Raw genomic sequence first — 17,640 nt, forward strand, 5'->3', positions numbered from 1 at the left:
TATTGATTTGAGAAAACTTATAAATGTCCCCTGTCCCTGCTATGATGTGATAAAGAAAGAGATGTAAAAAAGAGAGAGAAAATAGCTGCTGTTTGTCAGTAAACAAATCGATGTGAGGAACTGCTGGTGATGATAGATCAGGGCTTCATTATGTTTGGTAGTGCTTGAGGGTAAGCCTCACACCTGCCTGGATAAATACAGCAGCTCTGACACTGCTGTGTATATAATGGAGCTTGCAACCCTCATAGCAGACAAAGATCAAGCCAAACATGGCTAATGCCTTATTTCTTGCTAGTGTAGTTTTGACCAAATTAAATCGTGTCCTTACTTTATCATCACAGTTATCAGCGGTACTGCCAGGTGAGAATCACATCCTTCCCCATTTAAAGTCACTGCTAAAAGTGAAGTTCAGGGGTCATGAACAGGGCTTTGGTTAGAAGAAGGGAGTGGTACGTCTTATCTCGTCCAGAAAAATCTCTGGAGGACTAACGTCCTGAATGCCAGATGGGGTTTCAGAGACAGAGAGAGGCTTTTTTCTCCAGGCTTGTGGGTGCTTTAGATCCACCATGAATGTTGCGGCAGAGGGATTTTCGCCCTTGGGTAGGAGGTTTGGTTCGGGGCCACATAGCTATGAGTGTTTTTTCAGAGGAATACTTCCCGTGCCTCAGTCCCACCACAGGCCTTGTTGTTGTCCCAGAAGCTAGGCCACACATCCTCTTCATGCTGAGGAAGAGGAGGAAAAATGAGGAGATTGAGGCCCACTCCCTGCATACCTCTTCCCCTCTAGATGCTGATCTTTCTCCTCTTGTCCAGCACTGAATTTCTCTGTTAAACACATCAGATGGGCCGTTTTTGGTGTCTTCACCTAACTATTTACTACATTGTGCAAGAGACAGAGGTGGTGATGGTAATTGTTCTGGGCACAATAAGCTACTCCAAGGCGGCAGATCATGTCAATTGTCCCCTGTAATTTCACCAGCATTATCAGGCCGTTGCTGCTTTAGTTGTCATAGGGACATCTTGGTGTTGTCATGGTGAATTAATCAAGATGTGATAACAGGCTATTATCTGCTCACCCTCAGACTGCAATAATGTCTTGGAAGAAGTTAAAAACATATTTTAAGATAGATAAAATAGACTTTATTGTCCCAAATGAAATTTGCCTCAAAAACATATGTTATCTGCTGTTAAATAATACAAACATAGTGCATACATATGATACATACACAGACTGTCACCCGTACACATGCACACAAACAATACCTACAGTACATGCACAGACCTGCCATCAACCAACAAATTGCACACTGTCCGTTATCATAATGGTGTACATAATATGTGCAGTAAGAGTAAAGCAGCCTCATCAACATAGAGTCATCATAAAGTACTGCAGGTACTGCAGTACAACCATACTGCAGGATGCTGTCAACTATGGCATGGTAGAAGAGGAGCAACACTTTCTGGTCAACACCAAAGACTCTCAGCCTATGAAGGAAGTGTAGCCGCTGTTGGACCCTTGTGCAGATATTTTCTACCTGAACACTCCATGTCAGTTTCTTGTCGATGTGTATGCCCAGGTATCTGTAAGAGTCAACCTAGGCTATGTTCTGGTCATGGACAACCACTGGTGAGTGGTCTCTAATGGATTTGGTGTTGAACACCATCCCCTCTGTTTCTGTTGTTGAGGGTGAGGAAGTAATGTTGCTGCAATGTTTTCAGGAGAACATGAGGCTGCAGGGTGTTAAAGGCTGAGCTGAAGTCTACAAACAACAGTCTAGCATAGGCTGTAGGTTTCTCAAGGTGTTTAGTCACTAAGTGCACTATACTGTTGGTTGCATCATCAGTACCTCTCTGGTTTATGCGACGTGGTAGGGATCTAGCTGTGGGCCTTCATCCAGCTGTAGTTTGCTCACTATGAGCTTCTCCATACACTTCATCACAACAGAGGTTAGAGCAAGAAATCTAAAATCATCACTCTCCTGTGGACAGGGTTTCTTAGGAACAGGTGTGATGATTGCTTTTTCCATTGTGTTGGTACAGTTTGAGAATCTAGGGTCCTCTGAAAAATGGAGCACCAGGCATGTGTCCATTCATCTGCACATGTTCTTAATAGAAAAGCAGAGACACCATCTGGACCTCTGGACTTTGTTTTAGGATAGATCTTTAGCCTGTCAACACCACCAATAGCAATACCATCTGGCACTATGTCACATTCAGCAGAGAAATCATAATTGTAAAAAATGCATTTAAAAAGAAAACATTGAGCTCATTTGCTATAGCCAGTTCATCTACAACATACAAAGATTTCTTTGTGGGTTTCATGTTGGTAGTTGTTTTCATCAAGTCTCATAGTTTTTAAGATTTCATAGTCTGGAGTTTTTCTCTATCGCCTCCCTCTGGTGTTCCTTTGCTTCTTTGAGCCTCTGGTTCAACTCCTTTTGTACAGTTTTTAGTTGTAGGTGGTCATTGGTCTTAAATGCCTGTCTTTTTCTGTTAATACAATCCTTCATCTCCTTTGTGGTGTAAGGTTTGTTGTTGGTGTAGGCTTTTATTGTCTGTTTTTGATCACAGTGTCAACACAGAATTTTATGTAATCTGTAGTAACTTCTGTTGCATTGTCCAGCTACAGCTCTCCAGAGAAGATATCCTAGTCTGTGCATAAAAAGCAACCTTTCAAGTGTTTCCATGCTGTCATCTGTCCATGTACTGATAGATTTAATTAGGGGTTTACTGCTCTTTAGGGCTGTCTTGTATGTGGTGATCAGGTGACCAGTGTTAGTGTTAGACAGGGGTGGTTTAGCTATGGATATATATGCATGTTTTACATTACCACAGCACTTGTCTAGAGTCCTATTCTTCCTGGTATCACATTTAATATACTGTTCAAAACCCGGCAATGCATTGTTTAATTTGTAATGATAAAGATCTCCCATGATGAAGATCAGGGCATTTTGGGGTGTGCTGTAGTTAATCATGAACACAGTCTGCCACCTGTGTCGCAGCCCTCGAGGCGTTGCCATTTGGGGGTACATAAACAGAGCAGATGATGATATTACCAAACTCTCAGAGTAGGAAGAACAGCCTGACACTCACACCTAACAGTTCCACATCAGGGTTACAGAGTTTCTTCCGGACTGTGAGCTGTCTGCACCACTTATAATAGAGTCCCCCTTTGCTTTTCCCTGACAGCTCGCTTCTGTCAGAGTGAATATGCGAGAGCCCCTCTAATTGAACAAGACAGTCCGGGATCTCGGGGTGTAACCAAGTCTGGGTGAAAAGCGTGATACAGGACTCACAGTATTCAAAGCATTCCCTTGTTAGGAGACTTTTTTTGCATAAGGTCAGCGTCTCTTATTGCTAATAACGGCAGACATCCAGTGCCATATACTTGACAGAGTGTATGCAGCAGTTCCTGACCTCACTGTCTTCTTCTCTGGTGGTTTAAGGACCTTGCTGGTTAAACCGGCGACAGACATGTCTGAGAAACTGATGTTATCTCTGGATTTCAACACATGAATAAATCCGGTATTTATGAAGGGAGCCAACAAATTGAAGGCAGCATACTCTCAGCAGACCCTTGCTCCTCTCTGCAGTGTTATGCGTCAGACTGCTGGATAATTGGCCTTTAGTGCTGTGTACAAGTTGTGCTTCTTTTGCATAGAAGTGCACAGTGATAGCTATGCAGCTGGAGGAAGAAGGGTTGTTTCTAATGTAATGAAGGACTATAGAGAGGAAAACAAATCACACAGCATCATATTTGGCCCATCTCCCCTTTCTCCTTCACTTCTGTTAAGCAGTATCTTAGGGAATAGTGGAAAAAACATAAGTGTGATATGAAAGCTTATTTCCCTTCTCTTTTCAATAATCTCTTATGTTTCAGAGGGACCACAGCTTGACAAGGTGAGTCTTAATTGCCAGGCTGAGGAGCACAGACAATTGCAATTAATGAAAAATTCGTAGTGCTTGTGAAAAGTCCCAGTCATCCACGTCATGGTTATCCAAGGAGGGTTGTATCGAGGGCAATTGGACTTGGTTGAAGATACCTGAAGTAGTATCAATGACCTTGATAACGACCCCACAGAGTTTAAATACCTGGGACTGCCCACCTGTCCGTTAGAACTGAAGAAGCTCCTTGGATGAGAGGCGAAACGTCTTCAAGTATCTTCAACCAAGTTCAATTACCCTTGATTCAACCCTCCTTGGAAAAATTGGTTAGGTGTGCTGAGGGTGTTATTAAACTTTGCTACGTTCTGATTGATTGTCTGACTGGCAGTTTTTAGTGAACTTAAGGGACGTGGCAGTTGTTATTAAACTAAAGGGAAGCGTGTGATTGATTGTAATTTCTTGAGCTCAGGCCTAATTAAAAAGTCAGCATACTGAGGAGCGCAGGCTGTCACACAGTTGTCAGTGACACAGCCACAGAAACAAGGTGGCCACAAAAGCTCTCCCTTAGAACTGTCTGAGTTGGATTGATTAGTGGAGACTATACAAAAGAAATGGTTATAACAAGAAACATTAGAGTAAACTGTCTGTGTGGGTGGAAAAGGCAGCTCAGTGAGCTTTTCATTTGGGAAAGTGAGACAGGATACATGGATATCCATGAAGCAAAAAGACCTCCAACAAACAAACCAACCAGAATATCTCGTCCTGCCACCTTAATTATCCAGCATGCTTGGCTTGTCGTACTGCATTAATTGCACTTCTATGAGCTGCCGTATTGCTACAAGTCATACAGTAGGATACGTGCCCAATTTCATGCCTCTCTACATAAAGCATGCACATGAAAAATGAATATACATTTGAGTTATGGGGGACTGCAAACTTACTTACTAGAATAGTTGTTGTTCACTTGTTTCTATCATATTTTGCACATTTAGCTTAAATTACTACTAACTACTAAATTAAACTACAGCAACTGAAATATCTTTTACAAATATACTTTTGGCTCCTATTTGTTATATTTTTTATAGACACTGATTTATTCGATTTAATAACCGTATATTTTCATAAAAGTGTTGGTTTGCAGACAGTTTATAATACAATAAAAAATGAAAACAGCTGATCACAATCACAAAGAACAACTAAAGGATCATTACCCAGTCTATTTGTATTTAATGGACGTTTAATGGAAACCATTTCATATCAACAACATTGATGGCTATCTGATACAGGGTATGGTGGGTGGTAACGGACACAAATAACAGTCTAATCTTCACCATATAGATGAGTAAACTATCTAATCTAAGCAGAGATCCAATAAAATCTCTAAAAGATAAATAACACCATGATAAACGCAGGAAGAAGAATAATACTGCTTTATCATTAAAGCATCGTATTTGAGACATGAAAACAACATTCTGTAGCTTTTGGACAGAGTCAGTCATTCACCACCCTTCATCATTAGGCGGTTGAAAACATGTGGGGGAGGGGACTTTTGTTTTTCCATACGGGAAAAGTACGGGGTTGGAGAGTGAGTTCTGATTAGGCAGAAATGTCAGCACCTGCTTCAGTAATCACTGAGTCATCAGCATTGATCAACAATTCTGTCAATCCCCCACAAATGTATTCTGGTCAGTTTGTGTGTTGGCAGACTAAAACCTTGACTTAATGCAGCTTTAATAAGAGCACACAGGCAGTCAGCTGATTAATAAGTTACTCATCAACCATCACCTTTTTATGGCCAAACACTGTGAACATGCAGTCGGTGTTTGTTGGAGTATTTATGGACTATGGTGGACTATTAAAGTTCAGCCGTGTCAGGGATGTTTTCCTCTTTGTAATTTGTATTTTATTGATATTCTAGTGGTGAAATGATTTCAGAGGACTCATAGGCAGGCCACTTGGGACAGAAAGACAGCAGCGCTCTTATTTCTTCTACTCTTTGCAGTAAAATAACAACCACAGAGGCTCTCCTGAGAGGGAACAACATCGTAATATAAAATATTTACTGTAAGGTAAAAAAAAAAGAGTTACATTATTGTAAGCAAATTATAAATTAGTTAGAAAGCACTGCCACAATTTTATGAGGCTGTACCACTGTGGGGGAGCGTATAGCTCCATGTACACAGTCACAACTCAAAGCAATGAGCTGAACCGACTTGCTTATTCGGCTGTGATCCCTTTAGAATTGTCCCAGATCCATAAAACATATGTAGAGTGACTCTCTAATGAGCCTCACTATTGGCTGCTGAGATCACAGGCCAGCTTTTCCTCCAGTGGCTGGCAGGTCGTGCTGTCTGCTAACGAACCCCTGGGTGAAACTTTAAAACATAACAGTAAGTCTTATGTTTTGGAGGGTTTGTTTTAACCACTGAAAAAAGTTTTCAGGCCAACTGCAACAGAGTGCTCAAACTCTTGTCAAAAGGTAACGAATCATGGAGATACTGTTGTGTTTTCAAAGCCCAGTGGAGGCCATCCTCACCTTTCACTGCAGAGGTACATAAATCTATTATCATCTCAGGTTGCATAGCTCTCTAATGCAGTGCTAAATAGGGTTAAACCAATTTGTTGAATTAATTATATCATTTTGGCTCAGCATCAACACTCACTTACTTAAAGCCAGTATGTCTGACATAAATGACACAAATGGGCTGAACTCAATACATAATATGCATCAATTTGTTTAATTTTTGCCATCAGAGTAATTTGAAAGACTCTTACAAATAAAATCTATATCTAAGAACCTACTCAATCAGACACACTGGGAGAGACAACTTTCACTAAGTACTTTATACAACGCTGCAGTGTGTGTGGCCAGGCTGCCGCAGCCGTCTGAGGAGCGATATTATGGAAGTGCTGAAAAAACAGCCCTGGTTGCAAGAGAAAGAAATAATTAGATCTTTTTTTTATTAAGGCCTTTTTAGAGTCATGTCTTACTACAGACAGTGTTGGCAGACAGGCTTCTAATGCCTTTCATGAATGATTTTTGGTGTTCTGGCATATTAGAGTTTTGCTGGAGAGCTGCAACCGAGATTTTGTCCAGTCCAGTGTCAACATTTACATTATATCTGTGTCTTTTTGTTGACATTCCTCACAATAATAGTTTTGAATGTGCATTTGAAAAAATTCTGATTCTCTCTCTGTCTCTCCCTGAAAACGTAATGACTCTGGTGGACGACAAGTACCTATCATCATCCCTCAGTCTCTCCTCTGAACAAACAGCAAGATAAAAAAACAACCAAGTTGTAAATTTTTCCGTCATTATGGCTCTGACAAAGCTTTAGTAGCCGTTTAGTAGCAGTGGTGTGTGTATAATGTACTGTTAGTGGTTCCTCAAGGCTGCCCCCGTCAAAGAAGGAAAGTTTGTATTTCTTAATGAATTCAGCCATATTTGTATCTACTCCTCATCTAAATTCAAATTTGATACATGAGTTGCTAATCTGCCAGAAGGGAAACAAGCTCAAGAGCCCAGTAGACCAAATGATGAGAGATTATTATGCTGATTTTACTGCCATAGATGCATTGTTTTATAAGTAATTCCATCTACAACTGCAACAAATCATAGTGCACATTTCTACATAGAAGCAGCACTTGCCCTGCACGCAGAGACAGCAGCCTCGTAGCTCTCGGGTCCCAAATCAGATAAGTATCACCGTGCATTGGGTTGAAAATCCATACTTATAGGAGTTATTTTAGTGACACTGGGCCCTTTGTTTCTCTGTAATAACTATGCAGCTCTGACAACGGGCCACTGTTTTGGCCAATATTAGCATGCAGATTCTCTGGTGTAGTGCTACACCATTTCTGCCAGTACAGTGTGTATATTGTTTTGCAGGCAGGAATGCACTGGATGTCCTCTGCTGTGGGAGCTGGCTAGCTTAATGGATAGCTGTCAAAGTGGATGCTAGGGGAACAGCTGTACTTCCATCTCATTGGAAGTAATATGCTGGAACATGTGACTTTTGTCTTATCATAATTGAACTGAAAAATAAACCATGAGATTGTAGGGAGATGGGATTTAATACACTGTGCATGGTTGACTGTTACAATGGTGCTGCATGCATATTTTTGTTAATTTTAAGATTAGTTCTTGCAGAAATTACTTATGTAAAATGTTTGAACCTACCTGTGATTGTAATAATGTGATACATCAAGGTAGAGCACTCTAATGCATTGTGTTCCAGTGAGATTTAGCAGGGATTCACCTGCTACAGCATTGTTTTGCCTCACAAATGTCTGCACCCAAGAAGGTGAAAGTGAAGGTGACCTCAGAGATGACATGATGCTTAGGAGTTCAGTGAACAATCTTCCATTGCTTGTGCCTTTAGTCTCACATTTCCACCTTTTCCCGTTCATAGGGTAAGGTTCATTCCAGTTCAAATGTGAAATGTTAGCTCTGCTGGTCTCTGCTGCAGCAGGAAGGGCACAGTCTCGTCAAAAGAGCCCATTGTGCTGCTGTGGTTTGTTGTGTGCCATGCAGGCCCAAGCCCATAGATGACCCTTGTTGTTTCTGCGCAGGCCTGGGTGAGGCAGATGCGAACCAGAACAATGGCTGCGTCTCGGAGAAGCCGGTGGTGACTGACTCCACGGGCGCTGAGGGCCCCCGCCAACCCTGGACCTCTGCCAGCACAGCTGACCCTGACGCCGCCACACCACGCCCCCACCTGGTCCGCCTCTTCTCCCGAGATGCCCCGGGCCGAGAGGACAACACCTTCAAAGACCGACCCTCTGAATCGGACGAGTTGCAGACCATCCAGGAGCACAGCGGAGCGGCTTCAGAGTGCGGGTCGGACAGCCCCGAACAGGACCTAGACTAGGCTAGCTTTTTTTTTTCCCTCCCTCTCCTCTCTTTTCTCTTTTCCCTCCTCTGTCCTTCACTCTCTTATTTAAGAGAGACAAGAACCCCACATTTGACAAATACGAATATATACTACCAAACTACTACTACCATGGCATCTGCAAGCAGCTCTGCACAGGCCGCCTTCGGACTGGGCCGGAGGAAGAAGAACCCCGGCCTCCTGGATCAGATTGGAAAGTTCTTTGGAGGGGACAAGAAGAGGAAGAGCAAGGTGAGGAAGCAGGGAGGGTCGAGGTGAAAACTCGACCCTTCTCAAGTATCTCAGTTCATTCTGCTGATTCGCTCCCAGAACCACTTTTTACTTCTGATTCTTTAACAGATCCTGTAAGAATATTTGTAATAGTTTTGTGTTTTACTGTTGTTTTTATGGTGAACCAAAGTCTGACATTGTCTTAAGTTTCACGTTAACCGGCATAACAGGTTATGAATTGATAGTGGATAATGACTTTGGCTGGGGTTTGTTTTATTTTTTGATACAAAGAGGCTGTGACTTTGAATCATTTAAGAATTAATACCCGTATTGTTCTGTTTTTCTTTTATTTGAATGGTACTGACATTAGTAGCATTATTCTCTATATCTGTTGTAGGTGACATATAGTCTAATATAAGTGAATGGTGGATTTGTTCACTCTTTGCTGCCGTAGTGCAGTTTGTTTATTGGAACATTTGTCAAACTGGAGTTAAGAACAGCTGTGTTGCAGTTCAGCTATGTCCCTAAATGATAATGATGATTATGATGATGTGAGAGATGGGGAACTTTATGCCTGCATCATTAAGATGTAATACTGGTACATAATTTTGCATTTTAGTGGCATTAGGTACTCTGCAGAGAGTGAGTTTCTTTGATTTCTCTGTCTCTGGGCTAATATTTAAACATCTGTGATAAGTCAGCCATAGGGAAGTGCTCTACTACTGTTTGCACACACGGTACAGCAATCTGCTAAGTCACTTTCAAGTTAATGATGACATTATGGTATGTATGATCAAAGAGAAATATTTTAAAATGTAATGATATGTTAGATTAGGAGCATATTATCATCCCTGGTTTGGGAATATATACAAGAGTCTATAAAGTAAGAACAGGCTTATCTTATCTTGCAGACGAGTGATTATTTCAGCCTGCAGTGCTATTTTATTACTCTGCACTTTAGTGTTGTCAAGATACCAGAAGTTTGACTGTTAGCATCTTAGTGTGACACTCAACCTCACTGATCAGACCCATGTTGTCCAAAAAATGAATAAATAATGTTGGTTTAGTGTCCATTTTTGCTATTGTTCCATGTGTAGCTCCTGGCACCAGTTTGTCCACCAGTTTAGGCAGACTGGGATCCAGTTCCAGACATGATGGACTGCTTGGCACTGTTGCCACGGCTATTAGGAACTAGACAGCAGCTCTGTTGGTTCCACTGATTTTCAGGCCCTGGGCCATGTGCTCAGTGATGCCCTCTGGAGGCAGTGATGAAATGAAAATTTGAAGCTTTCAAAACACTGGGCTGAATGAGTTTCGGTTATCCTGACAACACTGCTGCAATGTATTGACGCTAAATCCCAAAGCCTGTTGTAAATCTGTCAGAAAGAGTGCTGCTGTATATCTTCCAACAAGATTCATGGCTGTTCATTTGGACACTTGTTTTTACAAACCATGGATATTACTGATGATGGTTTTTAAGGAAAACTATGGTACAGTTAGGAAATTCCTTTGGGCAAAAACATCCTCTCTGATTATAAGCTTTTTTTTCCAGCTCCACTAACCCTGCAGAGTGCTAATCAGAGTGCTTTGGCAAGATAATTGCAAAGAAATCACTGAACAGCATGAAAATATGCATTTCCCCATGCCTTACGTCAACTATGAAAAGGTGTTCAGTGAAAGATCCAGGATGGAAATGATTTTATATATGTGCTTTAGCCTGTTCTGCTGATCAGATATTATTTTGCTTTGGTTAAAATTATACTCATGAGATGTTCAGGGAAAATGTCAACAGAACAAATTGTGAAGCTATCATTTAACATTAGGCGAGGGAGTGATTTGCTGCAGTATTTGTTTGATTTTCTTTTTCCTTATGCCATAAAATGTAAATGCTCTCCATATTGATGACAAGTTTACTAAAAAAAAACAAAAAAAAAACAGTTGTACAAATATATATTTATGTATTCACCAAGGGTTTGCCTTCAGATGATGAGTGTTCACATCTCAAGTAAATGACAGACAGGTTCGCCCCACCTCCGTTGCCTCTAGCCAAAAACAACTTGCACTTTCTGCTGCAAAGGCTTTTTATTCCCATAAAGAATTCTACATAAGACAGATATTGTTCAGCTTCATTTCTGATCCGCCCTGCCTGTCTGTATGCACAGATGCTCCACAGACGTTCTCAATGTATACTTTGACTTAAAGGCGGCAGTATTAGTGGGATACTTTGTGTCAGTGTTTTTTGTTGGGTCTTACATGTAAATATGCATGCTTATTTGAGTAAAGCTGAACTGTTTTAATATTTGGCAGGTGTGGAGCCATTTACAAACTGATATCTTGGGCTTTTTTTGTCCCTTGTCTCATTTATTTACATAACTTTCAATCCAGGCCTGAGTATGGGCTATGAGAAAATGTTTAAACAGTACATAAGAGCTGTTTCAGAAGTTGAGAGACAACACCAAAAAAAGACAAACTCCACTCTCAGGATATGAAACTACTGCAGGAAATCTGCATTTCAATGCTAACAGGTTTTTGATCATTTCAAATTACAGGGGATAATCATGTGCTATTTGGAGGGGAAATTAAGTTTGCATGAACAATAGTCATTAAAGCAGAAATGAAGAGCAGAGAATATTTCAAGTCTTAATTTGTATTTTAATTTGTTGAATGGCAGACAAGTCATATAATGTGATACAGGAGTGATTACTGTGTATGAATCAGGCTTCAGCAGAACAGTCAAAACCAAAACTCATGTGATACTGTACTCTAACCCCAGTGTCTTGGATGGAGAGGGAGGGGGGCGGGGGGAGGTCCTCCCTCACATCAGTTTGCTCACCTCAGGTTCACCTGTCTTTGACCCAGTCAGAGAGTTCGTTTGAACCAGCAGTGGATCTCTGCTGATCCCTGTTTTGTAACGCCTTCAATTTTACAGTGGATACTTGTAACCGTCTGTTGTGAACTGTTGTGACCGCTGACCTGTTCCTAACCTGATCCTGTTGTCAGCTTTTGGATTATTGCTTGATTAAAACTCTTTAACAACACCCTCAGCGCTCTCTTTGTTTTGTTTTAATGAGTGTTTGGCTTGATGTCTCTCTTTTTGGTTCCCCTTCTGCTTTAAGAATGTGATATATAGTTTTAACAGCTCTGCTAACAACTGGTAAAAAATGAACATTCTGAGTTGTCATTACTCCAATTTTTAAGCAGTGTTGCAATTTTATTTTTAGTGACAAAGAAAACCAGCCAGATGTAGAAAACTTTACTTTGAGCATGTATTAAGTGTGCTTGAGTTTGTCTCCAGCCTTCCATATTACAGTCTTTAACACAAATTAATATATTCCAGCATGCAGTCAGTCACGTACTGCAAAACAAAAAGGAGTTATCAGAGAAGGTTTAATGGAAAGCAGAGCTACTGTTTATCTCTGAGTAATGGATGTCTGGCTTGACTTTTTTTTGTGAGCCCAAAGATAAAATGACAAGAAGAGAGAAAACAATAAATCACCTTTCACTCTTTTCACTCAGTTTGTCTACTAAAAGGGCAAAACGCTGGGATCACCACAAACAGCATGCCAAGTGTGGTCCTCCCAGTCTCACTCATGAATTGAAATCCATTCATTTAGACTCAGGTCAGAGAGGAGTGTTGCCACATTTGAGTCATCTGAATGGTGTATAAAGACTTTTCATTAATGTGAACAGCAGCATGTTTGTGATGATTACCTCTCCAACAAAAGAAAACAGTTCTGAGAAATTCAATCAACGCAGGCTCATTTTAATTCATTTAAAAGTTCATTTAGGATGCAAAAAAAAAAAAAATGTGTGTTTATATTCACACCTTGGTTAAATGGACCAAGACATAAACACAAGCAGGAACGCTGGCACAGGAAATGATTGCTTCAATTCCACAATGAAAACAAACACTCTTTGGGATTTGGACGGACATGCATTTTAATTCAATTTAAAAAACAAGCTGCAAATGATTGATACCGCAGCCTGCCTCACTAGTCACACCTGAAAGAAGACAGTAAAACCCCTGTGTATGTAGCCTCTGAGTTCAATAAATTAAAAGTGCAAATATGTTTTACTGAATATGACTTGATTTGATGATTTGATTTTTTTTTGTGTGTTTATTTTCTCTTGATGAGTTCTATCTGAGAACACAGATAATGGCCCACTTAGCCTACTTCTTGTTTGGTATTTGATTTTGTGAGGCACAGGACCTGATTGCCTTCTGAGGGGAACAGCAAGCTACAGCTGCCTTTTTTGTGTATCTCTACTGCCAGAAAAACCGTTGTTTGTCAGCCACATCGATTGGCCCCACACTCCTTCTTTTCATGAATCTGAAAGGCTGCAACTGCAAAAAGGAAGAAGAAAAGCAGTCCTAAGAGTTGAATGTAATTATTACTTCTTTATTCTGCACAGTCTGATAGATGTGAAGCATCCTACACAGTTCACAAGTGATGCAGAGAGGAAGCAGATAAATGACCACCGGTTCAGTACTACAGCTGCTATCTGTATACATTACTCAGCTTCCTAACGACCACTAAGAGGCAGATAGGCTACCTGAGAGTAAATAAATATGTAAATTAGAATTGTTTCCTTCCATATCAGTGCTGCAGGTTGATACCTGATTTGTGGAAAGTTAGTTTTCAGTGTGAAGTAAGTGAACGTAGACAGAAAGCGGAGACATTTTTCATGAGGGTAATGATGAAATTGTCAGATTTTCAGCCATGCCTTCTCTCTGCTCGGGATTAATTATTAAGCATCATCCATTATGTAGTGGATTCTTGGCCAGGCTGTGACTTCTCACCTGAGAGGAGGCAGTTGTGATCATTAACCCGCCCTTTATAAGCTGTAGGACACTCATACCTTGTGTGTGTCCTGAATCCTGACCTCTGGCTTTGCTTCCCTCATTTCGCCCAGTTTAGATCATTTGTCTGCATGTGTGACAGTAGAAACAGCTGAGAGACACTCAGCTCACTGTCAGAGATAAAGATGTCTTGCTGAAGGTGGATGAGAAGATAAATACTATTTTCATTTGTTTCTGTTCAATGTGAAGCTGGAGCCGGGAGATGGTTAGCTTAGCATTAAGACCGGGAACAGGGAGAAACAGCTAGCTTGGCTCACTAATTAAGACTAATTAAACAAACACTCCATGATTGATTTGAGAGCTTTAGAGGTGTTGATAGCCTGACTTTCAGTGTGGCTGCATGGAACATGTTAAATTAAGATGGTAAACATGGTAAACATTATACCTGCAAAAAATGTTAGCATTGTCATTGTGAGCATATTAGCTCAACTGCAGACTGTTAGAAATGTGGACAGAGCCAGGCTAGCTATTTCCCCCAATGTCCAGTGTTTATGCTAAGCTAAACTAGCTGTGTCCTTGCTGTAGCTTTGTATTTAATGGATAGATATGAGAGTGGTATTGATCTTTTAATTTTTGGTAAGAAAGCAATCATGTATATTACATTAAATGATAAAAAAAACTATTTATTTTCATGCAAACATATTTTTTTCTAGTCTGCATCCTAAAATAAACCAACTCTGATTCAACCTATAGCTAGGTTTGAAAAGTCAGTCAGTAATTTACTGTTTCTGTCTTCTGCAAAATACACTCAGGGAACACAACTCCAAATCAACAGCTCTGCCAAAAACTCGTACTTTTACTGAGCTTAAACATTTTCTATTTAAGTCGACATTGTCAGAAAGGTGATAATTCTTTGTTTATTACTGAAGTTATAGTGGTTGATGTTGATGTACTGGAGTGTATTATAATAATGAACTTAAAGTACAATTAGAAAATTAGAAGAAAAAAAAATAGAATTTATGGCAGAGCTTTTGTATTGGATTGCATTAAATCACACAGATGTCCCTAATAAAGTGCTTGGTGAGTGTATTTATTGTTATAATCATAAAACAAGAATAGAGGAAGTTGATAGTTAGCATGAGCTGTGATCGTCAGTGAAGAGACAAAGAGCAGCAGTTGCAGAAAATCAAACTCTATCAACAGAGAATCCAAGGAAAGGTGTCACAATACTGTTTGATCGACAGGCAATCCATTCAAAATGAACACAAATTGCACCTGTGTGTGTTACAAGCAGATGAGAATAAGCTGTTTGTGTCGCACTGCAACTCCTTTTCTCTCGCTCTCTATATCACACACACGCACACACACACCTGAAACCTTTTCTCTTCAGACATCAAACAGGGATCAATGATTGCGAGCTGTCTGTTCAAAGACACTACTGAGACGTGAGAGGTTGAGAGCAATTTCAAATGGCGAAATATCAGCAGCATTTAATAAAACATCATTAAAGACAGCAACAGAAATGTGTTTTTAATAACAGGATACCTCACCGTCACGGTTCAAAATTTGAAAGTCTCCATCATCATTAGCAGCATGCCCTGAACTAATGGAAAGCTCATTTGCATTTTTTCCCCTCTGAAACATATGTCTAATAGTCACTTGACATTTAAGTGCGTCTGCTTTGGCGGACCATAATAAACCACTGTGATAAGATATTTGTTGTCGTCTTACCATTTTTTTTTTTCAAATGGAAAAATAAGACAGGGGAGAGACTCATTCACATCAAAGGGACAACTGGCTGAAACTGAGTCTGTACCAATAGAATTCACACGGCATTTATTTGATCTTCCCTTTCCTCTCCCCATCGCTTCCTCTTTCTTTTCTACTTTCCCCAAACAAAGGTGCGCCAGCAGCCACCGAGGTCACTCTATTTTCTACCCTCCCTTTCATTTCTGCCTCCAGTTCCCATCATTTACATCATGACAGAAACAGATGCAGTCAAGCAACAATACACACACACACACAGAAACACACTTATGCAAGAGGGCATCATTAAAGGGTCACTAGTAAAGCACTTGGGAGGCTTCAGAGCTAGAATACACATGCTGACATCAACAACAGAAAGGATGAATTTGTTCTCATTCAAGTATCTGAAATTGTGATCTTTATATACAATTTGGTAGACATTTTGCTCCAAACGGAACAAAAAATCCCTTTATTCAACCCATGATTGTCTGGCTAGATATCTATTTGGTTGGACTGCGTTCTTTCTTTGTGTTTGTGTGTGTGTGTGTGTTTCCATCACTGTATTGATCTAATTGTCTGTTGGACCATTTTCACCAAACCCATAAAAGACAGTGAGAGTGACATGTAATGTAACACCATATGTGTCGGTGAAAGTTTCTCCCCTTTTCGGTTACCTTAAGGTTCTTTGATGTGAGATAATGGATGTGAGTCATGAACAGAAACCTCCCCACTACCTCCATCCCACACACAAACACATACACACACACACACACACACACACACACACATACACTGTATAAACACACACACACATTTCCTTGTTGCATTAATGGGGTCAGAGGAAGGGATGAATGAGATAACATTAACTGAAAAGACTGAACATACTGAGTGGGTGCAAATTATTTTTTCTCCCGTGGGCTGCTGGTTGTTGATGGTGTTAGATATTAGAGAAATTATACTTCTCACCTTTCAATGTTTTAATCTTTTGCCTGTGCTGTTTGCATGAGTTAATAGTGGATTTTTTTTAATGCACCAGAGTTTTACACAAAGTCACAGGATATCAACCTTATAAAGCTCTCTTCTTGACATAGCCTTTGTAAAGTCTGACTTTGAAGAACTTCATTCATTGATTCGTACTTTGGGATGATAATTAGTCTTCTTTGTTAAGTTCAAGTCACTGACATGTTGAACTGCTCGTCTGTTCCATTTTAATTTGCTTTTAACAACTCGTGGACAAAGGTTTCAGTCAGTTTTGGATAAAGGCTAATGAGGGAAGCGTTGTCAAGCGACGTGAGGCTACTGTTAATGTATATATATTATATATATTAAGTCACTGGCTGTGCTCCTCACCACACACCAACACTAGCCTCTACTGTGATAGTACAGGCCACAAGCATTTATTTTGTCAAAATTATTATATATAATATATAATGAACAGATTCATTAAACTTAAAATTAAGTATAGTTATTATTCCAGGTGAGTAACCCTGTATGTGCAGTGGTTTTTAGCTATAGAGACTCATCTTTGTTGCTGTGGAAACACATGATGTATAGGCTGGACAATTCAACTGTTTTCACTCATCATTCATCAGGTAAGTAGACCCAGTGAACAGGGTGCATAAAGCTCAAGGGCCATTTTCTTGATTTTAATGCTTTATTAATAACAGGATTATATCTTATTTCAACAGATATACACTTATTTTATGATTATTATTAAATATTAATAGTTAATAGTTTCAAGCCATATTTTTGTTTCTATCCCTAATCATGCCTCTGTTTAACATGTTTAACATGTCTGTTTTTCCCCTCCTTCCATTCCCTTTGCTTTCCTCCTCAGGGATCTTTCCGTGGTGCTCTCTCTCCCGGCCCTCAGAAAGCCTCTGCGACTTCCCCACGCAAGCGCGGAGCAGAGAACGCTGTGGTCCATTTCTTCCGCACGATCGTAAGTAAAGTATAGCTTTAAAAAAAAAAAAAAAAACACCAACAGAGTCTATGAACAGATCCTTCAGTGTGCTTCAGCAGTGTTGCCGTGTGTGTTCTGCCATGATCGTCTCTTTGCTCCTCTGTTACCTTTTCTGAACTCTGTCTAACTCTGTCAAACCTCTT

At 40.2% G+C, this 17,640-nt stretch overlaps 1 protein-coding gene across 1 annotated transcript in view; it reads left to right on the forward strand.

The window, feature by feature from the left end:
• Positions 1–17,640, forward strand: part of LOC122987025 (myelin basic protein-like) — a 64,537-nt gene that overhangs the window by 39,248 nt on the left and 7,649 nt on the right. Inside the window, 2 exon segments of the mRNA XM_044358619.1 lie at positions 8,458–9,008; positions 17,372–17,476. Of these exon segments, the coding sequence (XP_044214554.1) occupies positions 8,458–9,008; positions 17,372–17,476 (656 nt within the window).

Source organism: Thunnus albacares, chromosome 8 (genome assembly GCF_914725855.1).
Source record: "Thunnus albacares chromosome 8, fThuAlb1.1, whole genome shotgun sequence".
Classification (NCBI taxonomy): domain Eukaryota; kingdom Metazoa; phylum Chordata; class Actinopteri; order Scombriformes; family Scombridae; genus Thunnus; species Thunnus albacares.